At 40.4% G+C, this 26,318-nt stretch overlaps 1 protein-coding gene across 2 annotated transcripts in view; it reads left to right on the forward strand.

Moving 5' to 3' along the window:
* DPYD (dihydropyrimidine dehydrogenase) overlaps positions 1-24,429 on the forward strand; it is an 867,929-nt gene extending 843,500 nt beyond the window's left edge. For both annotated transcript variants that reach the window (XM_084756838.1, XM_084756837.1), the window contains exons 21-23: positions 1,930-2,073; positions 17,907-18,047; positions 23,050-24,429. In XM_084756838.1, coding sequence (XP_084612964.1) covers positions 1,930-2,073; positions 17,907-18,047; positions 23,050-23,220 — 456 coding nt within the window. In that variant the 3' untranslated portion in view covers positions 23,221-24,429. The remainder of the gene's footprint in view (positions 1-1,929; positions 2,074-17,906; positions 18,048-23,049) is intronic.
* The last annotated feature ends 1,889 nt before the right edge of the window (positions 24,430-26,318 follow it).

Consider the following 26,318-nt stretch of genomic DNA (forward strand, 5'->3'; position numbering starts at 1 on the left):
ATAAAAATGAAATTCATGTAAAAATGATTTTATATAAAAATGGCTTTTCTATGGGATAAGTTCTGAGGACTCCTTTTAGACTCTTATTTTTCATGCTTTTAATAAGCCAACATCACTTATATTACAGTAAAATAAACAGAATATATTCTTCCATCTATCATTTTCTGTTACTGTAAGCATTAAATGCTGTAATTTGGAAAAGTGCTAAGATATAGATATGAAGTACATAATTCTAATCAAATTGGGTATAAATTAATTTGGCGTTGACTTCCATTTTCCATTTACTTGACTTTTTGACATAATTATAGTGAATTAATAATCAAAGTAACAAGCTTAGGTATATTTCTACATAAATATATTTTTTGATAATATAAATGTACAGATCACAGCTACAGTCTGGTCTACTTTGACTGGCTTGCTTGTGCTCATCCACCTAGACTCTTGCAAGCTCCAAAGATCTCATTTCCCTGGGATCTTAGGCAAGCTGGCAAGTGAAGGCTGGGACTCAGAAACAAGTGCATTTTTTCCCCCACAGAAGTACCTATTAGGTCAAAGATCAGGATGACCTTGCAGTGCTGCAGTTTCCCAAATCCCCATCTGCTGGAAAAAAAATGGGTTTTATTCAGCAGGAACAGAGTGTGTTTTTTGAAGAGGTAGAAAAGACATGGCAATTCCAGATTACAGGCTATTGTGAAATATTTGGAATTCAATAGTGTCTGTCATCAGCGGGATGTGTCAGTAAAAGTGAAGATCAAAGGTTCCAAGAAAGGGGAAGGACACAGTGGAGAGCAGATAATTATGGGATAGTGAAGGTACAAGGGCATTTTTGTGTTAACTTGAAACCACTTAGCATTTTTCCATGGTACCTAGGTATCTTCCTAAATGAACTTTGTAAAGTACAATTGAATAACCTTGAGATTTAAAGCCTCGCCATGCTTCTGAATACTGATGGAGTTTGTTTAAGCATCGTGACATACCCTCTGCCTTTCCTTTCTCTTCTCTTTTTTTTTTTTTTTTTTTTTTTTTTTTGCCTCCTTCACGCAAAATAAAGTTTATTTTCTGGGCAGAGGAATCAATATTTTTGCCATTTTGTTTTTCAACTATTCCAGTAAGTTGCAATCAGCATTAGTTACAATCTTTAAAGAGGTGCAGTGAGAATTTGAACACAATAAAATGGAGATACAGATGAGAACTTTGGCAAAGTACCTATGCTATTGACAGAGGCATTTGTCAAGGGCTCTGGCTGTGTCTATATTGTGCTAAAAACCTGACGAAGGGGAAAATAAAGCATCAATAGGCTTCACCTTCTGTCTCTACAAACCAAACAAATGGTCTCCTTAATAGCTATTGTTTTAAGTGAGGGGATTTGCTTTGCCATGGTGAAATCCATTACACTTAGAAACAAATTTTAATTAACATCTGCATCTAACACATACATGTTTGGCTGAAGTGTCCTCCCCATTTTGATGTCAGATGGAATCTGGCAAATAGAAAACTAGTGGTCTATCATCCCCTGGATGGGGAGGCCTGGTGGCACTCAGAGGAAGGATAACATACTACCAAGAAGAGACTTGATACCCTATGAGCATATACAGGGGGAGGAATCCCCCTCAGTCACAGTCATAGGGGAGGGGAGTAAGGGGAAAATGGGAGGGAGGGAGGAATGGGAGGATACAAGGGATGGGATAACAACTGAGGTGTAATATGAATAAATTAATAAAATATATTTTTAAAAAGAAAGAAAAAACAAAAAAAAAAAGAAAACTAGTGGTGTAGGAGGAAGGAAGACCTACTTAACAGGGCATGTGAAACACTCCCCTAATACACATTTGTCTGTTGATGATTTTTGTGTGTAGAGACCTCCTTATGCTGTTTCTTTTTTCTTTCTATGGGTTAATATGTTTTCTACTTTGTATGTTTTCCCTTTAGAAACTGCCAAGCTTTGGACCTTACCTTGAACAACGCAAGAAAATCATAGCAGCAAGTAAAATCGGACAGAAAGATGAAAATGGAGCTTGTTCACTACTCCAGAGAAAGCACTTCATCCCCCAAAAGCCCATTCCTGCAGTCAAGGTAGAAATTAAGATGAATTCATAAATGTATCTATTTCCCATTCAAATTTGGCTTAAATTAAGTCTTTTTTCTCCTTAAATGTAACATTAATTTTTTTTTTTACTTTCAATGTTCTGAACATTTCTACAATTTTTGTCTACCATGAAAATGCCTTCTAATAATACAATAATCACTTGCTTGCTTTTTTGTTTTTTTAATATTTTATTAATTTATTTATATTTCACCTCAATTGTTATCCCATCCCTTGTATCCTCCCATTTCTCCCTCCCTTGCACTTTCCCCCTACCCCCCTCCCCTATGACTGTGACTGAGGGGGATCTCCTCTCCCTTTATATGCTCAAAGGGTATCAAGTCTCTTCTTGGTAGCCTGCTATCCTTCCTCTGAGTGCCACCAGGCCTCCCCATCCAGGGAACGTGGCCAAATATGTGAAAATCAGTCCTCACTCTCCACTCAACTGTGGAGAATGTCCTGTCTATTGGCTAGATCTGTGTAGGGGTTCAAAGTTTACTGCATGTATTGTCATTGGCTGGTGCCATAGTTTAAGCATGACCCCAGGGCCCAGATCTGCCCATCATAATGTTCTTCTTATAGCTTTCTAGGACCCTCTGGATCCTTCTATTTCCCCATTCTCCCATGCTTCTCTTACCTAGAGTCCCAATACTATGTCCTCCCCTTTGACCCACTTTCCTGTTAAGTGAGGACTTTCATGGGACATGCCCCTCAGGCTAGTGTCCAGATATGAGTATATGCCATTTTACTCTTTCTGTTTCTGGGTTAATTCACTCATTATGATCATTTCTAGTTCAATCCATTTGTCTACAAATTTCATAAATTCCTTGTTTTTAATAGCTGAGTAGTATTCCATTTTTTGCTTGTTTTTGTTTTGTTTTGTTGTATTTTTTTGGTTTTGGTTTTTGGTTTTTCGAGACAGGGTTTCTCTGTGTAGCCTTGACTGTCCTGGACTCACTTTGTAGACCAGGCTAGCTTCATACTCACAGCGATCCACCTGCCTCTGTGTCCCAAGTGCTGGGATTAAAGGTGTGTGCCACCACGCCCGGCTTATCACTTGCTTGTTTGTTTCCCACTTTAGTTTATTTATGTCATACTTGTTAGATCACTTCCAGGTTTGTGTTTCATGGAAATTTTGTGCATTAATGTGTCTGAAGATGTTAAGAAGACTTCTGTATATTTTCATAGTCAACTACCAGTAATTTAATTCAGAGTTAAGTTTAAGACATAAGAAAAAAATAATAATAAAATAAAAGGCAAGTTCTTAGCAAAAAAAAGGGGGGAGCATTAAAAAACTGAATTATGAGACTATAACAGGGTTTCAATATAATTTACACTTGGAGAGTTTTTTTCAGTTTAGCTTCAGTAAAACATGACCTTTTATTTGAGACCTGAGAATTTATTCTGGACAAAACCAAAATCATCATTAAGTTGTGTTTCTGTGTATCTGTTACTTTTTAAGTTTATTTACTTTGGATGTTTGATTTTTTTTTTAAGAAGCATGGTTTCCTATCAAGTAGTGTGAATAACAGAGAGATCTGATGTGTGCTTACTCTACTGTCTCAACCACAGCACTGTGTGAAACTATAGCAACATCACAGCCAAGATTTGGGGAGAAGGTTGGGTTTTTTCCTTCATCCCCTTTTGAAAGACAATGTTTGGCTCTATAGCTCAAGCTGGACTAGATCCTCCTGCCTCAGCTCCTGAGAGCTGGGGCTTCAGGCACACCCCACAATACAAACCTGTAACCACAACAAAAATATTTCTTCAATCCATCTTCCAATCATACTCAGGTTTCTCCTATTCTAATCTTCTCTGTGTTTGTCTCTCTCTCTCTCTCTGTCTCTCTCTCTCTCTGTCTCTGTCTCTCTCTCTCTCTCTCTCTGTCTCTCTCTCTCTCTCTCTCTCTCTCTCTCTCTCTCTCTCTCTCTCTCTCTCTCTCGTGTGTGTGTGTGTGTGTGTTGTATATGCATTCAGTTTTGAGCCATCTTGCTTTATGCTTAAGTTTGCATACCCACAACCACAATCAATCAAATACTAAACATCCCAGGCTATTCTGTAGGTAACATTCTCAGGAAGATCCAAGTCATTCTGAGGTATGTATCAAAACCATGTCTGAAAAGAAGAAGAGGAGTGGGAAAAGGAGGAGGAGCAGGAAGAGGAGGAGAGGGAGGAGGAGGAGGAGGAAGTGGATACCACTGCTGTGTCCTTCTCTAGTAGGAAAGAAATTTGGTTCTGATTATATATTAAACCATGTTAGAAGAGTGGTGCCTTTTAGTCAGTTTTCTGTCACTGTTTAAAAAATATCTGAGACTAGAAAATTTATAAGAATAAAAGTTCATTTGGCTCCCAGTTGCAGAAACTGAGAAAGACCAATAGCATGACAACAGCATCTCTCTGGCATCTAGCGAGGGTTTTCTACTATAGTAGAGCATGGCTCTTTTACATAGCTTCCTCTTTTACAAGGGCTCTAATGCCCCATTCTCCTGACTTATCTAACTCCACCTGCCTCCCAAAGGGAGTATTGAGAAGTACCATTGACATACAAATTTGGAGGTTAAGTTTGTAGCACAAGGACTTCGGATGAACACATTCAAATGGTATCTAAGAGATATTTCTCTTTGATGAAATGAATTTGGGCTTAACAGTGTTTTTTTATTTATGTGATTTTATTGCAAGTGCATCATCATAGAAAAATCTTAAGGTATTTGCTTCATTGAAGCACAGCCAATGTTTGTAAGATTTTGGCAGCATATAATTTTGGTGACAAAGTTTCCTAAATTAAGTTTGACTATTCTGTCGTAATCCTTGTGTTCAAACTATGCCATTGACAGGTCATAACCCTATGAATTTGCCTCAGCTAACTAATCTGAGAAATGGAGTCAATGAAAGTATTTGCCTCCATAGGGTTATAAATTTGATGGTGTGAGAAACATTTTTAAGTCTAGTGTCTGCCCTAATTGCTACTTGTTAGTAACTATAACGCCAGAATGCACAGTGTAGGTAAGAAGTTAGGTGGATCTTTCTGCTTGGCCCATTGAAGTGAACTCTAAAATGAGTAAAGATATAGGAAACTCTGATGACCAACTAAGCTGCACTTGAAGCCATTAATTTGGAAGCTTATGAAGCATATGAGAGGGGGGGGGAGAGAGAGAGAGAGAGAGAGAGAGAGAGAGAGAGAGAGAGAGAGAGAGAGAGAGAGAGAGAGAGATATTAAACAAAGACTGAAAGAGATGGGAATACTTGTGGTATGTGCTGCACATAATATGGGTAGAGTTTTTCAAGAGACCTACCTTAGAGCAAAGGAGCCGAGGAAACGCTCTGGATGCAGTGCTTTGCCTTTTCAGCCTAGATAGTTTGAGAAACACCTAGAGATTAGCAAATTGCATTTCTGAGTCTGTCTGTGAAGACATTTCTTGAGATAACCGTGAGGGCTGTGACCTAGTGAATGAATTCCGCCCTTGCTATTTCTTCAGTTGGACAGCAAGAGCAGGAAAGTGGTAGAACTCCTTGGAAGAAATAGATGTAGGGGGTAGCTATATGTTGGTCCTGCTTCCACTTGTATTCTCCTGTCTCCCCTCCCCGTCTCTGGCCCTGCCCAGCCCCTGACTGCCAAGATGTGAACTGTTTCTGCTCCACCACTCCCCTCCCTGGTATGATGGCCTGACTTCTCTGGAGTGATAGTTGAAGGCATTCTTTTGCTACGTTGCCCTTTCTCAGTGTGGTTCTAGCTACACTGAAGTAATTAATGTACTGGCTGAGAGGGCTGATTGATCCTAGAAACTAGATATGATTAGAAACCTAGGAGACAAGGCTACACAGAGAGACCCTGTCTTGAAAAACCAGGAAAAAAGAAAAGAAAAGAAAGAAGCCCTAGGAGAGGGGAAAGAATACATCAAGTGAGCCAGGATATAGTTTTGCATTTGATGAATAGTTATGATGGAAAAGGTTGTATTGGAGCCAATACAATTTGATTAATTCTCAACTCAGGGTTTAGCAATTCCCATATATCTAAAGATAAGATATAGGAAGGGATTGAAAATAAGAGGATTCAGCTGACTAAATTTTTGATGACTTTTTTTTTTATTGAGCTAACAAAAAATAAATGTAACGAATCTGGATTTTGTTCCTTGTGTCTTGAAGTTTGGTGAAGTTTTCTGGGGGGTGAGGTACAAATTTTACATTGAGTATTTTGAAATTAATAAACTTGGGAGCACATGCTTGGGGAGATAAAAGAACAGAAAAATTAGTATCATGAAGAGGACTGTCTTGTGTGCTTTCCTTTGTTGTTACTTCATACCCTGGGTGGAAATAAGGGGCACTGAGGCATCAAACGGGCAGCACAGGCATAGACGAGTGATATAAAGAACATGAGGACGTGGGAGAAAACAAGAATGGACTAATACTTTTTTTTTTTTTTTTTATCTTTTTCGGTTTTCTCGAGACCAAGTTTCCCTGTGTAGCCTTGGCTGTCCTGGACTCACTTTGTAGACCAGGCTGGCCTCAAAGTCACAGCGATCTGCCAGCCTCTGCCTCTCAGAGTCCCAGGATTAAAGCCATGCCTGGCTGAGTGGACTAATTCTTTTTCTTACTTTCTTTTTTTTTATAAAATATTTTGCATATACATTTATATTATTACACATATATACAATAAACTACCTATAGCAAGAAGAACCACAAAACAATCAGGAATTATATACATAGTGTTTGGGCTATTTGTATTTGGCAGCCTTGAAGAAAACATCTTTCCTATCTTGGTGAGTCTAAAATCCTGAATGTAAATCAATATTTAAGAGTGAAATCCTTGTCTACGAGGTCAGGAATGCCCAGATGCTAAAAAAGAACATCTTGCATGGTTTCATTTTGTCTGTCTTATGCAGTCACTGGGATTACAGCTTTTAGCTGTAACAACCATCTATGTCAACATAAAAATCCACTGTGCTACATAGTAATCACTGATTCCCAGCCAACACCAAAAAGAACAGTAGAGCAACAGTCATAGCACTCAAAGAGCAAGCAAACCCTGGCTCTCGTGGAACTTGCCTGTAGTGAGAAGAAACATCTGGACATGGATCCTGAAGAAACATCTGGACATAGCATCCTATGAAGCCGAATCAGGAGACTAGTCATCCCAAGACGAGTTACTCAGAAATGCTTGCCTCATGAACTACACCTCAGCTAACAACCCAAAATCCAGGGAATGAAAGAACAATGCAGATGTCTAGGGGACGAATCTTGAATTAAAAAAGAACAGAGAACTTGTGGACTCCAATAGAAGAAGTCTCACAGAAAGCCACTGGGGTTTCTTGAAGGGAAGAATGACACAGGGGAGTCTGGTAGTACCTCGGAGATAGAGTCAGAAGGCTTCAGTTGCAGTATTTTAAGTGAAGAGGTGTGTGTGTGTGTGTGTGTGTGTGTGTGTGTGTGTGTGTGTGTGTGTGTGTGTGTCCCTGTGTGCATATGTGTGAAACAGTACAGTACTAAAGGGCTTGTTCCTACTGTCACCTGCATACAAACCCCCTCCCCCATGCACCTCATCCATTATTTAAAATCCCTGTCTGATGAGGTGTTCACATGATTGTTCAGCCAAAAAGTTCTGGCCTACCTGCCTACACTTTCGAAGTGTGTGTGTGTGTGTGTGTGTGTGTGTGTGTGTGTGTGTGTGTGTGTGTGTTCTTTTCATTGCTCATTACTAGCAAATACCTGGCTCACCCTGTGTTCCCATCCCATTCCATTAGTCCTCCTGTGTTTTCCTACCATCTTCCTTCGCTTCCTAACATGCTATTTTCTTTTCTTCCTCTTTTCCTCCCCCACGGAGGGCCTGAATTGTCTGTTTTCATGCCTAATATTTTCTTCTGTGAACCCCCATCTGTTTATTTCAGTGTGATTCTTCCCTCTGATGGCCTCTTTATAGATTCTCAGGGTTCTTGTTTGAATTCCGTGATTCTGCTTTGTTTATTCTCTCTGTTCCCACAGTCTATGGTTTTCCATCTGTCTTGAAAGGAGCCCTGTAACTCCCACAATATTATCTGAGCCTCTTCGGTCTGGACAAGATTCTCACTCACATGTCCCTATTCTAATCTTTGCCAACTTCTCTGATTCGAACATGACAATGTTTTTCAAAGGACAGCGTGCCCAACGGGTCTCTTCTTTGCTTCTTTTATTCTTTCTGTGGCCACTGATATGGCTGAATGGTCTCCTGCTCCACAGGTAGGCAGTTTCAGCCTCAGTCCATCAACAAATGTTTACTGAATATCTTCTATTTGAACACCAGAACGTTGAGGAGAGTGGCAGATTCCTCAGTAGCGATGGATCACTCTCATGCATTCAATGTGTGCTCATTGCATCTAGGAATTATGCTAAGGAGAAGGAATATGGCATGCATTTTAAAAAGACGGAAGTCTATATTTTGGGAGCACATGGTATAGCAAGGGAAGAAGACACATGTTAGAAATTATTTACAGTTCAATCAAATACTAACAAAATGCTTTGGGAACACAGACAACTGAAAGGGATTAGTCCTGCCTCGGGTAATTGTGGAAAGCTTCGCAGAGGTGGTGATATTTAAAGTAGAGTTTAATAAATTAGTGTTAATTAAGCAGAGAATTAATAATAAAAGCTAATATTTATTGAGGTCTTATGAGGTTTCAAGCACTGCAACATGTTTGTAAATGAGCTCATCCCAGCCTCTCAATAACCTGATGAGATGAAATACTTGTATCCCGCCAGTTTTACTGATTCAATAATTTAAAAACAGAGAGGTTAGCTAATTTGCTGAAGGTCACACAGCTAGCAAGGCATTATCAAAGCCAAGATCTGAACAGTGTCCTAAGGCACTGTTCTACATGGCATTGGGGATGATGTTTCAAGACAGTCACTATGCTTGCAAAATATCAGGTCCAAATTTATTTGTGATAATACATGGTCATGAGAGCTTAAATCCATATGCAATTCCTGGGGTGCAGTAGGTGGAGATATCAATGCATTCAACTCGTTTTGCCAAATAGGAGTGTATAGAGAGGACAGAACAGAGAAGTGATAAATGGTGTGTGTGTGTGTGTGTGTGTGTGTGTGTGTGTGTGTGTGCTTGTGCATGTGTGTGTGTTTGAATGCGTGTGCATGTATGCATCCACTTGTGTGTAAGAATGGGACATAAAGAGACCCTGTGTCATTCTTTTGTATGACCAGGTTCTTTTTGTTGGCCTGGAGCACACTGATTCCACTGGCTTGGCCAGCCAGTGTGCCCTAGAGATCTGCTTCTTTCTGCCTCCCCAGCCCTGGGGTTATAAGGGAATGTTCCAGCACATCCAGGTTTCTACATGTTTCTATGATTGTACAGCAGACCCTTTACCAATTGGACCATCTCCTCACAGTGCTAGTGTTGTTAATCAGCATTTTTAAAAAGAATGTCTATTTTATTTTTTAATTTACTTTAATATATCTAATTTAATGTGTTTTTTTTCTGTGTATGAATATGTGCATGTGAGTGCACGTGCTTGTGGAAGCCAAAAGAAGATATCCAGTCCCTTGAAGCTGGAATTCCAGGCAGTTGTGAGATATTCCCCTGGGTCCTGGGAACCGCACTATGGCCCTCTGTAAGAGCAGTGCTTACTCTTAACCACTGTGTCATCCCTCAAGCTACATTTTTTTCCCCTTAAATAATGTTAATACAATTTAAGGAAACAACAACAACAACAAAAACCAGACTGGTTAATCCATCAAGAATCCCATCTAGGGCACCAAGAGGTGCCATTCTCAAGACTAAATCACAATGCCTGGTCAGAACTTAAGAGCCTGCCAAGCCCTCACACCATCCTGACCCTTTTTACCATTTGGAGTCCAAAAGTGGCCTTGGAGTACCTGAGTTCCCCCTCTAAAGAATGACAAGAACCCTGGAGTTTCCCCAGTGCCATTCAGCATCCGGAGGGCTGGCCTGGGTTCCACATCCCATGGGTTTGTCCAGGCACTGCTGGCCTCCAGAAGGAGTGATACCAGTGCCACATTTTAGAGTCGGTAACATGGGGCCCTATCACAAGAAGGAGAAAACAGTACTTAATTATCCTGTGTGTGAAGGTATGACTTCTAGGTACAATTAAAGGTCATTTGCTGGAGGCTAGGATCTCAGCGTAGGGCGGGGTGCTTCCAGGACTTCCCTGTGCTTGTTGAAGTTCCTTATCTTCCTCCTACTTCCTCCTCCTAGAAGGGTTGGGCTTGTAATCTTCCCTGAGGGCTATGTGACTCTCCTCATAAGATCTGGGGTCACCAGATCAGATGGGATGAGGACCCCACTAAGAAAAAGGAGTCCCCCCTTCATAGACCGAGCACGAAATGGTTACATGGAGAAGTCAAACTTCAACTTTATCCAGCAGAGTCCCACAGCCCAGCATCCAGATGATTTTCTCTTTATCACTCCAACCTCTTGGTTTCCATATCTTAGCAATAGCATTTATCATGCGTGTAGCCATGTAATGAAATTGCTTAGCATGTAAAGGGAAAAGAATAAGAATTCTGAGCCAGAACACAGGTTGAAGAGAAGGAAGAAAAATATGTGCTCTCCCACGGGAGTGTCAAAGGCACTGCAATAAGGAAGTCTGCGAGGTTCTGAAAAATTCTTTGATGTACGAACACATGAATATACATACAAACATGTATACATGCACACATACACACACATGTATGTCTGTCACCTGTGCCACATACAGGAAAGCATGCAGTGCCTCCTACCGGAGCAATTTTGCTTCCTGACCCAAAATAACTGGCATAACAGTGTGCGCATGTGGCCCAGCAAAATGAGAAACGTGCTTTACTCCCTGGCAGCAGATAAGGGAGGCTTGAGAGCCTGCCAAGCCTTATGAAGTTCCGGAATGAGCCCCAGTTCTGTTGATATATATGAGAACGAATTCTCATTCTCCTTATAAAGCTGGGAATGTATCTCTAACGCCTTCGAATTTCTGGGTAGGAAAATGAATGGTTTAGGGGCACTAGTGATGTTTTCATCACTTCTTCCTGCTGCTTGGAGGAGGAGATAGACTGCATCTCATAAGACTGGCAAGGCAGTGTTGGCAGGAGACCAGTCAGCCTGATCGAGTACTTTATTATTTCAATTGAATTGTGAAAGGAAGGAGAAAAGCATTCAGATAAAACTGTAAGACCCGTATTAGATACTACAGAGCACAAAGGGGCCTGCACAGAAAGAAAAATAAGGGAGACTTGCCCAAAATTTTCCAGAAGGATCCAGAGAAGCAGGCCGGAGCACCATCCATATTTGCAGTTGTCTACGGACCAATAAATAGCAGTTGAAAAAAAAATCTATCATGTTGAACTTTAAAAGCTGAGCAGAGTTTGGTTATAAAAATAATCTCTTAAGTCGTGTGTGGATTTATTGATGTGTGGTTACTGGCTTGACCGGAATGCAACAATAGAAAAGAAAACAAAAACAAAAAAACCCGAAAAGATATCTTGCTTAGAATGAAGAGGTCCAGCCAAAGGGCAGGGGAAGGAGCAGTGTATGTCAGACGTGTGCATTCATGGAAATCCACAAGCCTGAAGGTGGTGTGTGAGAAGGAGCCAGCTGAGGGACACTGGAATGAAAGAAAAATGGAAATGTCATCCTGGGATGACATCAGAGATGTTGTAACCAGGTGGTTAATATGGACGGGCAAGATAGAGCAGCTGTGTAAGTCTTTTCAGACTTTAGATAGAAATCCCATTCCACTGAAGGAAAAGCGCCTGAAAAGGAATCGAGTAACCTTTGCTATTGGGAATATCATTTGTCAAAAGAAGACTGCTACATCGGCTTAGCTCTGACTCCTTGTTAAAAGCTTGGGTCTGAGGGAAATGGCGCTTGACGGAATCTACAGGATGTAGCTGTTCATCTGAACTTAGAGGGTTTTTGTTTTGTTTTGTTTTGTTTTGTTTTGTTTTTTGTTTGTTTTGGTTTTAGTTTTTTGGTTTTTTTTTTGGGGGGGGGGGTTTATGTGTGTGCCAAGAAAGAAAGTCTCTGTGTTGATACATACATATCCCACTCTTAGTGAACATATTTCAGGAAGTTTGGAGAAAGTTATGCAGGCAATCCCATAGGCCAGTGTGACTGTTAATCTTGATTGTCAAGTCAATGAGATTTAGACTCACCATGTAAATTATTCTGAATATATTTGTGAAAATATCTGTGAATATCTGATTATATCCATAGTAGGGTTATTTGAATTGAGGTAAGAAGACCCACCCTATAAATGTGGGTGGCACCATTCCCCAGGCTAAAGAAAAAGGAGAAAGCAGGCTGAGCACAGCATTCACCTCTCTCTGCTTTCTGACTGTGGAAACGGTGTGACCAGCTGCCTTGGGCTTCCGCCTCTGGGGCTTCCCTACTGTCATGGGCTCTATTCATGGAATTGTAATCTGAAACAAATCCTTCCTTCCTTATGGTGTTTTGGCAGATACTGTGTCACAGCAACAAGACAAGTAACTGAGGCACCTGGTCTCTATCCTAAAGTGGACCAATGACGAGACGCTGTCAATCAGAATTTGATAACATATTCACTATGTATTTTCCCAAGAATAAGAAGCTTAAGGTTGAGCATTTATATAACTTAGTGATCAGTGGTCCTGCGAGAAAAGAGCTTATCAATGATAAACAGGAAAAGGTGACAGTAAGCTTTAAACATGGATCAGTCGAAGGATTTGAATTTGGAAAAGATATTAGGCAAAATAGGAATGTATTTTTGTCTGTTAAAAGGCGAAAAAATACACCCACTGCTTCAAACAGATGGCGTATTGTTAAATCACAATTAGAAGGAAAACCTGCTCCTTTCCCATTGTCCTCCCTTGCATCCTCATGTAGAGTGTGTTCTTAGAAATGAAAGGGAGGAGGGAAAGTAGATTTGAGAGTCTATGCTAGGTAAAATATAAGAATACAACTTTATCAAAGCAAGTGAAACCCCAGATCTCAGCAACTTGCCACTTCAAGCTGGAGTCCACGCCACATGGACTGTGACTGGAGCCTCTGAGCTGAAGCCACCCATCCCCGTGTGTTTGTGTGTCTTTGTCATCCCCATCTCAGCTTATGCAGCTTTCACCTCACTTGCCAAAGTCTACTGAGTTCAAATTCAAGAATATCCTTTCACGGCGCTTGCTGCTTGCCTCCTAGCTCAGCACGCTATGCAGGATACCATTAGTAAGTTAGCATTTACATTTTGAAATCACCTATGTTTGAGAATCCTGTGCCAGTGATAAAAAACAAATAAATATTGCTCTTAGTTCTTTTAATATGGAAAAAGTAAGCTGAGCATAGCAGCATTCACCTGTAATCCCAGCCTTCAGGAAACTGAGGCAGGGGAATTGCTGCAGCATCAAGGCCAGCCTGGGCTACCTAAGTTTCTAGATAGCCTAGTTTACAGAACCCTATCTCAAAATAACCAAAGGAGAGCCATGGAAATGAAGGGAGAAAGAGAGCTAGAGAGGGAAGAAGGGCAGAATAGATATGGGGGCAGGGAGTTGATAGGATTATTATAGTAGACAAAAAAAAAAAAAAGAAGAAGAAAGAAAAAAAGAAAAAGAAAAAGAAACAGACCCTAATCCAGGGGAATGGTGCAAAGATTACTAAACTTTTGACACAGGAGCATTTATGAGGACAAAGCTATTATGAATAAGCATAAATTAGGTGAAAGCAAACCAAATGATCTCATTTCCTCTTCTGATAGGTTTATAAGGCAAGGAGTGACAGGAAAAGAACCGGAGAAACAGAAAATAGTACATTTGAGGACAAGGCAAAGTAATTAAGCAACTAGACCAAAAGGTTTAAATCATGGCTCTGTCCGGTTAGAAGTCACAGTGATTGGCCCCAGCATGCTGTCCTTGGTCCTAGACTTTGAAGGGCACGTGTTTACAAGAATTGTAGGAAATATGCTAATAATCCGCAAAGCTAGAAGAGCAGTTAATGTGCCAGATAACAATCACAATTTGAAGGTACTTCAATCAGCTTTAAAAGTAGGTCAAATCCAATAAATTCACATTCCCCATAATGAGGAAAGTGTAAAACATAAGAGACCGGATCAAGTCTATATTTTTTGACCTTAAAATGTATATCAAATAGAAATAATGACTGACTCATCTTTGCAAAAGCATAACATGCATGATCAGCAGTGATTGAGAAAGACACCTGATATCAACTTTGAGTACATACACACACACACACACACAGACACACACCACATACACACACATGTGCAAGTCAAACAAATGTGTGAAGTGTAATCTAAAGGATAAAGTGTCAGTGTCTCCATACATACGCATTCCTAGTAAACAGAAATGGTTACCCAGATTTCCCAAACTTTGTATGTGCACATCCTGTGTGGAATATAATAAACTCAGGTCCCACAAACTCAGCAGATGTGTGTCTACAAGGCACCACATCTTTCTACAAACTACAAATTTCAGGACATGCCCAGACATATTCATCAGCTGGTAGTATAGTTAGGAGGTGGTGAGTTTTCAAGAATCGTCTATAATTTTAGCCACAAAAAAAATAATCATTCTTTTTAAAATATTTTTTCTTTGATACTCCCAAAATGATTTCAGATACTATTCTTTTAACCTCTTCTAGATTAAAAATGAAGATGGGATACTTAAAGAACCATGATGAGTAGATTTTTAACTCTCTGTGCTAATAACTTGTAAAGACTCTAATAATTTGTGAAGCCTTTCTATCTGGTTTTGTATTAAATAATGGTGCTTTAAGTAAAGCCACAAATTTCTAACAGAGAGCAACATGGATATTTAATATACTGAGACGGCAATTTTACTGTTGATAAGAGAAAATCTCTTCAGCATGTATGTTTCTTCTGAAAAAATTTTTTTAGAAATTTCCCTGACTAGTCATCAGATGAGGGTTTCACTACAGATTTCTCCCATAATGATTGGATTCTGCACAAGGGATGTTTTGACAGATTTATTTGCATTTAAAAAGTTAGTTCCCATTACACATAAATACTCTTTCAGAGCCAGATAAAAACTCATGCATTTACTATCTTGAAATATTAGAAAATATTAAACTGCTTGAGTTCCTTGATTATCTTTTGCATGTGCAATGCCTAAATTAATAAAAAATATCCCCTAGACCTTTTACTACTGTGTAATCACTGTTATGAGTCTAGGCATAGATACACAAATGATATATTTATTTAACAAATATTTGATTATCTGTTGTGCTTTAATGATCTGCAGGAGCAAGATATACCATCCTTGATTCAAAGACGACTAAAGCTCTGCTTTACAAGAAAAAAGAAAACAAGAATCTAGATTTAAAATCATATTTGCACTGTGAGGGGGGATTTGCTAAAGAATAACAAGTGAGTCAGTGCAGCACGGTGCATACGATCACGGCATTTGAAGTCTAGCAGCAGGAATCTGAGGCTCTATTTCATCATCTACTTGATTTCATGTCCTAAATCACAGTCACCTCATCATCCCTAAAATGTCTGAGGTTTAAATAAGAAAATGATTTTAAATTAAGGCACTAGCCTGAAGTGTAGGAGAATTCAAAAACTATCTCTTATCATCGATTTTACAAAATGGATAAAATATCCCAGATCGTGACAAAGGAAGAGAGAAAGAAGACAAAGAGGGCTGAGGTGGAGAGGGGAATAGAAGGAGAGAGGGAGAAGGAGAGAGGAGGGAGGAGAGAGAGCGCATGTTCATTTGGCTAGGAAAGGAAACTGAAAGACTGAGGAAGTCCTCCTGAAGTAAAGGCACCTGAGCTTTCTTTGAAAGATTGGGAAAAATGACTGGGAGTTAATGAGTCATGTTGAAAAAAATGGCAGTAGACCTAGAAGGATTCAAAAGATCCCTCAGAAAATACAACAACAGATGACATTAGTGAAGAGAAATAGGAGTAAAATTCTAAGTCTCCCTCATTTAAAAAAAAGAAATCCTAATGCCATTCAAAGCTGAAGGACACTGCTGTTCTGTGTCCTGACAAGTTCAGTGGTCGGGGAATTTACCGGCCTCCTCTCTGGTGGTAATACTCACCCCATATTTGGTAATGCATCATGAGATTGTGAGCAGGTACAGAGATTTGGGCATCAAGGGACCACTGCAAACACACTGTGATCCAACTGAAATTACATCTTCAGCTTTGGCACACTGTGAAGAAAGTGTTCGAGGCAGCACTGAAGGATAATAAGAACACTGTCAACATTTAAAAACTCATAATATTAATTTAGTGCCCAAGCAACCTCAGCTTTCTGGTTTGCTTTTTGTTACTCTGATAAAACATGGATCAAAAGCAAGTTAGGAGACTTGGTTGATTTCAACGTGCAATCAAGAGACGTCAGAGCAGGGGCTCAAGGCAAGAGCCGGGAGGCAGGAGCTAAAGCAGAAATCAGGAAGGAAAGCCACCTACTGGCTTGGTCCCCTAGTTTATCTGGCTAACTTTATTATACAGCCCGGGGCCCACCTACATAGGGATGGTCCCTCCCACAGTGGGCTGGGTCCACCTCCATCAATTCATAGTGAAGAAAATGCCCCAGAAATGTTTCCACAGATCAACCTATCAATTCTGCGATTGAGGTCCCCTCTTCTAAAGTGGAGCAAGTTGACAATCAAAAGTGGCCGGGAGGAGTGTGGAAAATAAAATACCAAACGCGATGCAGAATGAGGACTCTGAGCAAGAGCCTGCCTTTTTGAACAACAACCTTGAATTCAAACAAACCATTCTCATTCAAAAGGTTAAAAACTAAAGCAGAAAATCTTGACAGCAAACTAATTTGACAAACATTGTTACATTCCTGTGTTTTGTTTGCTGAAACAAAGTGCTTCCTAGTGTTGATGAAACATTCTCTGTGCTTCCCATATTAAGCATAATCTACATTAATATGAGAAACAAAGCCGTGTGTAACCGCATGAAAGATTTTCAGCAGTGAATGGAGCAATCGCTAGTTCCTTAAGAGTGAAAGAGCTAGATCAACCTAATTAATTAGCATAAATTAGAATTCTTCAATAAGGAAATATATTCTTCAAGACATGACAGGTGAGTGAGGTAGCGGAGCACCTTGCAAATGAAAATCAAGAATCAAAACACAACAATAAAAACGGGATGCACTCTTGTTTTCATTTCCCTCATCCCCAGCGAGATGAAGTCTCTGGTGTAAATGCGGCATCTTTTCGTTGATTTACATTACTTTTAGATCCTTCCCAATGCAAGCTCTAGAATGTAAATTATAAAAACCTAAGACATTACTTTAATGTCTATATACAAAGTGCTGGTATAGAGGGCCCAGCAGAAAATCAATTGAATTCAGCTACTTAAGTCTTAATAATTTTATCGCCTCTCTCTCTCTCTCCCTCCCTCCCTCCCTCTCTCTCTCTCTCTCTCTCTCTCTCTCTCTCTCTCTCTCTCTCTCTGTGTGTGCTTGACTATACTGTGTGTAGGTGTGTATGTACAGATGTATGCATGCATACATGTGTACTCATGTGGAATCCCAAGGCAGATGTTAGTTATCTCCTTCAATGGCTTTCCATTTATATCTTATGTGGTCTTATATGGGTGTTGGGGAATCCAAACTCTGACCCTCATGTTTTCTGGTCAACTGCTTTAACCACTAAGCCATCTCCATAGTCAGTGGCCTGGGCATGCATTCTGACCAACTCTCTAAACCAAGTTAGCTAGGTGTCACAGTGAACTCATCTGTGAGAACTGAGATACTCCAAGCCTTGTAAGTAAACACAACACAATATGTGCTCAAAATGGAAACACATGGGCAGATACTAGTTATTTAGGAATTGTTTTAAGTTGAGCACTGTGAGTAATTGACTTCTCAATTTCTAGGATGTAATTGGAAAAGCACTGCAATACCTGGGAACGTTTGCTGAGCTGAGCAGCACGGAGCACGTTGTGGCCCTGATCAGTGAGGAAATGTGCATCAACTGCGGCAAATGTTACATGACCTGTAATGACTCCGGCTACCAGGTGGGAACCTTGCTAGAGTGAAGATGCTGCGGCAGGGAATGGCTCTTCCTTTGGGGTGGCAAGTGTCTTCTGTTGCTAAATGTGCAATTCAGACCATGCATGGCCAATATGTCTTCTCACCACAGGTCCTTTGGTCTGTCCCTGTGATGCGCTGGTGTGTCTTTTTAATTTTTAGTTTTCAAATTTTATTTGTGTATTTTATGTGCATGTGTCAGTAGGAGCATATACTGCATGTGTGCGTGCATGGCTCAGATCCATGGGAACTGGAGAGGTTGATGCCTTCTCAACTTGGGAATTAGGGGCCAAACTTGGGTCCTCTGTAAATACAGCAAGCACTCTTTGGAAAATATACACCACCCCCTGTTTTCAAAGATCCCGCTCCGTGTGCTGGGGTTTCCTACTGAAGACAAATGGGAGAAGGGCTGAGCCTAACCAGCATTTTCTCCACTTCCTTTCTTACCCACATATGAGCCTTCTCCATGCTCCCCGCATGAAAGCTGTCAGCTGCTGCCATGCTTTCCCCACCATGATGGACATCTTCTGGACAGTGACCCATAAGCCCTCCCTCCCTCCCTTCCTTGAGTTTCTTCTTGTCAGGTGTTTGGTTCAGCAATGAGAAAAATAACTAACACAGCCACCCTTAAGTGCACAGGGCTGTCTTAAAGTCATTTCATCGCCAATGGAGCTAAAGAGAACTTAAGTGAAAACCGCAATGCATGCAAATTAATGTACATTAGGGGAGGTCATGATCTGGCACCGCCTGCAGAGAGAGCTGTCAGTTATTACCTACCCCCCTAAAAGGGCCTGACTCCTTCAGATGACAGAAATTCTCCTCCTTCCAGTATTGACTAGGATTTTACAGCAGTTAATTGATAAGAAGAGAAAGGAAACACTCTCTCACCACACACTTATGGAAGGTGGTCTCCTAAATGTCTTCATAGCTAGAAAAGACAGAGAGATGTTGTTAGTGGATCCACTAGAGGAAGTGACCATGGATGCCCTATCTAGTCAGAAAGGAGAGATCGAAGATTCCTCTCCTCCAGGGGTTGGCAGAACACATCCCATGCTGTTCTCTGTGGATATAGTGCGCGACTTCATCTACAAGTTTGTGCATTTATAAACTGCTGTTGTTAACAGCACTGACACAACAGTTACCTTGACCTGATGTATTTTCCAAATGAATGGAAGAAATGATAAGAATCAAAAGGATTAGAAACTTTTAGAATACTTTTTTTAAAAAAAATCAAGACCTGTTGTTAAAAACTACAAAAAAAAAATCATTAGCACTATAGAAATAATTATTTTTATTAAAACGTTCAAGCTATTAAAATGTTTAATTATACTATAAAAATCAAAAGTAAGCAATGTGAATTTTGAGATTAAATAATAAAATGACACCCCGTCCTTTAAAGTATAGATCATTGACTTCATTCAAACTAGTGGGGCATCCCATGTTACTCATCAAGAGATTTTACGGTCTTCAGACAAGTATTTCTCTCTATTTTTATATTGATTTATTGGGTATGTTTGTGTGTATGTAGGGAACACATCCTACTATGGGACATGCTGGAGGGCAATGCTTCTGTCCTTCTGCCATGTGAATGTCAGGGATTGAACTCAGGCCATCAGATTTGAAGCAAATGTTTTGCCCCATTGGGCAGTCTTACCAGCGCTACTGTTCTACTTTTAACAGTCTCTCCCTTCTGCTGGTCATGGTGGCACATACCTTTACTCCTCGCCTGTGAGGCAGGGTCAGGTAGATCTCTATGAGTTCAAACCAGTCTGATATACATATTGAGTTCCAGGCCACTCACCCACCCAAAACTACATAGTGAGACCCTGTCAAAAAAATAAATAAATAAATAAAACCATGTTCTTTCTTAATTTGACACTATAGATAGGCATCAGCTTTTCATTTTACTTATCACTGTTTCTAGCTAACTACTACCTCTGGCTATAACTTCGAAAACGTTAATCACAGCAGCTTTACTTTCATTTTGTCTTTAGTGTGATTAACTAATCAGAGCTAAGTAGAGGCATAACGGTCATGGACTCAAGGTTTTAACCCCTTAAATATTAGAGCCAGTAGCTCCTGCCTTGGCATTCTAGCCTTGGTACAATGTCAATAACAAAAGTCAGGATAACGAGAGGAAATAAATTCCTAACTATGCATTAGAAAGACTCATACATCCTTTGTGACTTCTGTCTCAAAAGAATTTAAAAGTTGTAAGTGAAAATCACTGATAAGAAGTATCTTATGTTTGCAAGATCAAACTATAACATATCTAAGTATAAGAATTGTTTGATGTTTCTCAATGATTTCACCAGATTTCAATGTAGAAAAATGAGGGACCATAAAGGGAAAAGAAATGGGTTTTACTTATTCAAATAACAAGCCTGAGTATTTATAGGGCATAGCAAGAATTTAAACAGACAAACCTCCTTACAGTTTTTCAGAACTCTTATTAAAGTCTTTTCCTAAAACATTAACTCCTTTTTATACTAAACAATTGTGGTGGTTACCCTTTATTGCCTGCTTACCTAGATTTAGGATCACCTAGGAGATGTACTTCTGAGCTTGTCTATGAGGATGTTAAACCAGACAGGTTTAACTAAAAATGGAAGAACCAATCTGAATATGGGTAGTTCCAACAGTTGGGTGGATGGGGACATAGACTGAATAAAAAGGAAATGAATAAAATAAAATAAAAGGGGTAAGATAAAATGAATAAAAGGAAGCCACTTGGGACCCAGAACTCATCTCTGCTTTGTAATGGCAGACACAATATGGCCAGGTGTGCATAGCGTTGCCTCCATACTGTCCTCACCACAAGGATTACAGTCTAAATCAGCAGCCAAAAATATAATTTCTTCCTTAAGTTGTCCCTTTCTTCAGGTATTTTTTCAAGCCAGTAGAAAGATTACTAATACAGCAAATTTTTAATTACTTTGAAAAGGCTACTTTGATTTCTATGGACGTCGAAATAGGAAACTGGTTAAATGTAACCTTGCATGGCAATTTTAAGAAACAATGTGTGTATGCACCTGGTTCTCTTATGCCTAGAGGTTTTCTTATTCATGAAATCAACCAGTCTCAGGTCAAAACATTTGGAAAAGCTTGCATGCATTGTCAAAAATATAAACTTTTCTTGTCATTATGTTCTTTAAAACAGCATAGTAAGTATATATGCAGTATTAATACTGTGTTAGCACGATAAGTAATCTGTGGCTTGCTTAAAATGTTTGGGAAAGGTGAACCTAGAGTGTGTGCAAATCTTGTGCAACCTCACTCATATCAGGAACTTGAGCACACATGGGTTTGAATATTCATAGGGATCCTGGAATTGATCACCTATTGATAACAAGGACTCTATATATTAAATTAGATTCTAATACAAGAATAAGACACAAAAGGCAATAATAACCATGAAATTATCGTTACACAGATTTGTTGTAGGCTGGCCTCAGGAGGGCAGGGGAGTAGGATCTGACTTCCTTGGTTACTCCCTCCACATGTCCACTTTGTCATTCCAAAAGACCAGGGCGTGAGTGAAGCTTCTTGTGCAAGTGAGATAGCACCAAGGCTCCCAGGAGGCCACCTTCCCCTCATGTAGGATCCGCTCCCACAGCTACACTGATGTCTTTCCTAAAAGTCCAAGCCTGCCCCTGAGGACTACCATGGCAGCTCCATCGCTTCAGTGCCTACAGCAGGCAAATTGCCATGATAACTTAAACCATCGCAATCCTCACTTCACACTCAGAATATTTATCCTTTTATACAACTTCATGAGGAAAAAAAAAAATACCAGAAGGAGGGAAGGACAGAAAGAGTAGAAAGAAAGGAAAAGGAGAGAGCGGAAGGGAAAGAAGGTAGGTCGGTGGAGGAGAAAAAAAGCTCATTTTTGTTGTTGTTGTTTGTTTGTGTTTTTTTCTATTTAAATTTATTTTTAAAAATTGATTCACTTTACATCCCAACTGTAGCCCTCCCTCATTTCCTCCTAATCTCACTCTCCCTCCCTCCCTCCTTCCCTCCCTCTCTTCCTCCTCCCCCTATTATTAAAACATCAGAAAATATTGAGCAAAGTCATACCTAGAGGACTGGTACAATTTCTCACAGCTGGGAGATGTCAGGGCCAGTATGGGACAAGGGCTCTCCTTCCTGTCCCTTATGCATTTTGTCCCTGTTGCAGTGAGATAACGCTTAAAAGCAAGTTGAAGATGCTTTAAACTCAAAGATGACTGTGAAGCTGAGTTTTTCTACAGTTTTCTTTTAAAAATCTCATGCATTATTTGAACTGCCTTCACTGCCTCCCCTGGCAATATCACGTCTCCAGTATAAAGCAGGAGGAGTGTGGTGGTGATGATGGCTGCCCTGGCGGCTCAGGTGGTAAAGCTCTTGCCTTCTCATCACAATCTTGCACTTTCAAGGCTAAAGAGGCAGAGACAGAGGGTTCCACGGACTAGCCAGACAGGCTACTTTAATTGGTGAGCTCCAGGCCAATGGCAGATCACGTGTCAAAGGAGGCGGGTGGCCTGCCTGACAATGATAGCTAAGGTCGCCGTCTGGCCTGTACATCACGTGCATGCATGCGTCCACACACATGTGTACCTGCATACACACACACACACACACACACGAACAAGAAGGGTGAGAGGTCACTGAATCTCTACGATAGCATCCCTTATCGGCAGCTTCTCAACCTGGTAGGATCAGCAAGACCCAAGTGCTCGCTCCTCTGACGGAGGAAGCTGAAGCGCTGTGTTTTAAAATGTTTTCTCCCACACGAAGGAAAAGCTTCTAATAAACTGTAAACACTGCATTTCTAATTTAAAGGAGTTTGATCTTTCTCCGTTTCTCCTGTCAGTTCAGCTGTTGCTGTCACTGCACCACCACGGTGCTAGGTGTGGTAACCTTCATTACTGTGACAGATGCAGAGGCTAAAATGGGGGCATTCTTGACATTGGTGGGCAGTGGCTCAACTCTCTTGATTTCTGTTTGCAGGCTATCCAGTTTGATCCGGAAACTCACCTGCCCACTGTTAACGACACGTGTACAGGCTGCACTCTCTGCCTCAGCGTCTGTCCTATTACGGACTGTATCAGGATGGTTTCCAGGGCAACACCTTATGAACCAAAGAGAGGCCTGCCATTAACCGTGAAGCCAGTGTGTTAGGGTGATTTGGAAGACAGTTGCCATGATCTTTGATGTTAGCAACACAGGCTGATCTTTAAAAACAATAATATTGTAATCACTGTGGTCAGCTTTTTTTCCAAATTTTACAGCTATACATGTATGATTTCTAAATAAATGTCTAAATTGGAAAACAATGTCTAATGCCAGTGACCAATTAATGGTCATAAAATGGAATAATTCGTTTCTGAGGTAGCTGGTGAATAACTGCGTACCAGTTAATTGGATGTGCTCTGTCAGTTGTCTACTGTGGAAAATTAACTTTTTCATGGCAATTAGTGTGACAATTTCTAAATTGCCCTATGCCATACTCATTCTTTGATTTCTAATTGTAAGCGAAATAAACTATTTTGCAGGGAAGTATGCTTTCATATACAGGAAACCGTTTCCAAGGAAACACTTTGTAATTAAAAATTACCTGTAATTTTAACACTGTTTCTAAGGACATGTAATTAGCTCCACTAAGAACAACTGAAGGAAGTCAAGTCATTGTTTACTATAACAAGGGGAACAAAACCTGGAAGAAGGTTTTCTAGAATTTTCATAAGGCCCCTTTACTGAAGTAACTCGCTCTTTGGTGCTGGACACCGAAAGGGAGATTATTTCCTCACAAAAATGCTATTCACCTGAAGCAGGTATCCAAACTGCCCAGGAATGGATCGTGTGTCATTTTTATTTGAATACTGAAGCTATGTTCCTAGTGAAATAAGATATCGGGATGGATGTGTGGTTCATGCCTCACTTCCACTGGTCACGAATTTTCTGTCAGCTTTTCGTAGTCACCTTCATTATGGGAGCTATTACTGTTGAAACGAGGCCCAGATACCACAGCACAGAGCCACAGGCCTCATGATTCAGCAATGAGAAGCATCATAGCTGAAACTTGTATGTAAGAGGAAGATCAGGGCCAACTACTCTTTACTTCAGTGCTTATGTGATTTCAAAATTAATTAAATAGAAATGTGTATTTTTATAATGATAAAATATTTTCTATGTCTCTATTTTCATAATCAGTTAATAGCATCACATAGATTCGTTTATTCATTCTTTATGGCACATTTGCATATGAATCTATAGGTAGTAAATCAGAAAATGACCACCTGTGGCATATTTCAATGATAAATGCAAAATCTAGAAGTGCATTTTTAAAAACTCTGTACGAATAATCACAAATAAAATTTTATGATCTATTGTCAGTGTGGTCGGTTTCGTTTTTTCCAAATGCTCCCTTCTGTCGGCTATTTGATTTTGACAAGGGGCAGTTTGGGAATGGTTCGACAGAACATTTCATCTCATTGCTAGACATGTGTCAGTTCAAATCTAATGAAGAAAGTGGCAGTATTGTTCAATGCTTTACCTCCTGTCCCGCTTACCCCCATCGCCTGCTGCATGCAACGCTATTCGGTCAAAATGCATCTTTCACATGGAACACCTCTCACTGAGGCCTGGAATCTGCCTCTCACCAACTAAACTAGGTTGACCTGGCAGTGAACCTCAGGGATCCTCCTAACTCCACCTCCCCAGTGCTGGGATTGCACGTACTTATCAGCGTGCCCAGCTTTTTACATGATTTTGGTTTTGGTCAAACTAGGGTCCTCATTTTTTTTTTTTTTTTTTTGTCAGTCATTTCACTGACTGAGCTATCTTCCCAGATCCTAGTGGGCTTTTTTTTTCTACTGTGAGAGTTGACCAACCTTCCAGAAATATGATAAAAGACATCCCATGCATATATACTAGAGTTTTCAAGATACTGTCTTCTAGGAAGGCATTGTGCTAATACAGACCAAAACGTGGTCTCTGTGATCTCTTGTTGGACAGCACACAGAGGTGTGTTAGCTCATCCTTAATTTACTTTGGGGAACTATGAGTGACCAAGGCATGGAGTTAGGATCTAGCAACCCCTGACTGAACAATGGTATCGTTCCTCATGTTTATTTCGTTCTGGTATATCCCGTCACTAGTGTGCACTGAGAAGCCTCTATTATCCATGCTGTTTGTGGAAAACATAATTTTGTTTTTGTTTGCTTGGCCTGCAGAGAGACTCAGAGTAGACTAGGAGGGGGGGTCTCATTTTCTAACCAGCAGGAAATCACAATCCGGTGGCCCTAAAACACATCTTCATGGCTCTTATCCATGGAGATGCAGAACCAGCTCCGAGAATCTGATTAGTGTTTCCTAACTAGTGTCTAAGAAACGTTATGATTGCCCCACATGTGTGGGAGCTAGTTTTATGTGTCAGCTTGGCTGGACATTATATATGTCGTCAAGCTTCGTTATTTAGGTTTGTAATTAAATTAGTGGAGTCCGAGCAAAGCAGCTTGTCTCCCAGAGCATGAGAGGGTTCCACACGTGGGCCAAAGGCCTTGCTAGAACAAGGGCTCACCTCCAGGAGGGAGTTCTTCTGCACATGGTATTCACACATCATTCTGACTCCTGGTCAGGCTTAGGCTGGATGTGAGCTTTAACCTTTCCACAATTTCCAGCCTCAGTCTCACACTATCAGTTGAACTCAGTAAGCTATCACCATTGTGTGAGCCAACTTCTTGAGCTTAGTTAGCTCCATGTCTCTGAACATGACACATCTTGTCTGAATGCCATCATGAACAGGGGTGGCTGCTATCGCTCCCCCTCCCCCACCAAATAAATGCAGGCCGATATTCTCACCCAACCCAAGTAACTTACTCCAAGCCAGCCATCTAATTTACTATGTTTCTAAGGGCCCCATCTTACCTCCATTATTCCTCCGTTTGCTCACCTAACTCTTCATCCACTCCGCAAATATCAAGTATGTAATGTGTCCCAAGAACTTGACTTAGATCAGGATGTCCCCTGACCCACCCATGGTAAACTATGATGAACTGAGTGGCTCACAACCTACAAAGGATTATTCCCACTTTTCTAGAGAACAAGAAAGTCTAAAATCAAAGTGTCAACAGATTTAATGGCTGGCTAGAACCAGCCAGTCTTCTGGTTTGTAAATGTCACCTTTCACTGTGGCCTTGCATGGTAGAAAAGGTGAATAATTCCTGTGGATCCTCTTATGAGAGCACTAATCCCACACATTAGTGCTTCCTTCTCAC

The sequence above is a fragment of the Acomys minous genome (assembly GCF_964271855.1).
Source record: "Acomys minous genome assembly, chromosome: 14".
NCBI lineage: Eukaryota > Metazoa > Chordata > Mammalia > Rodentia > Muridae > Acomys > Acomys minous.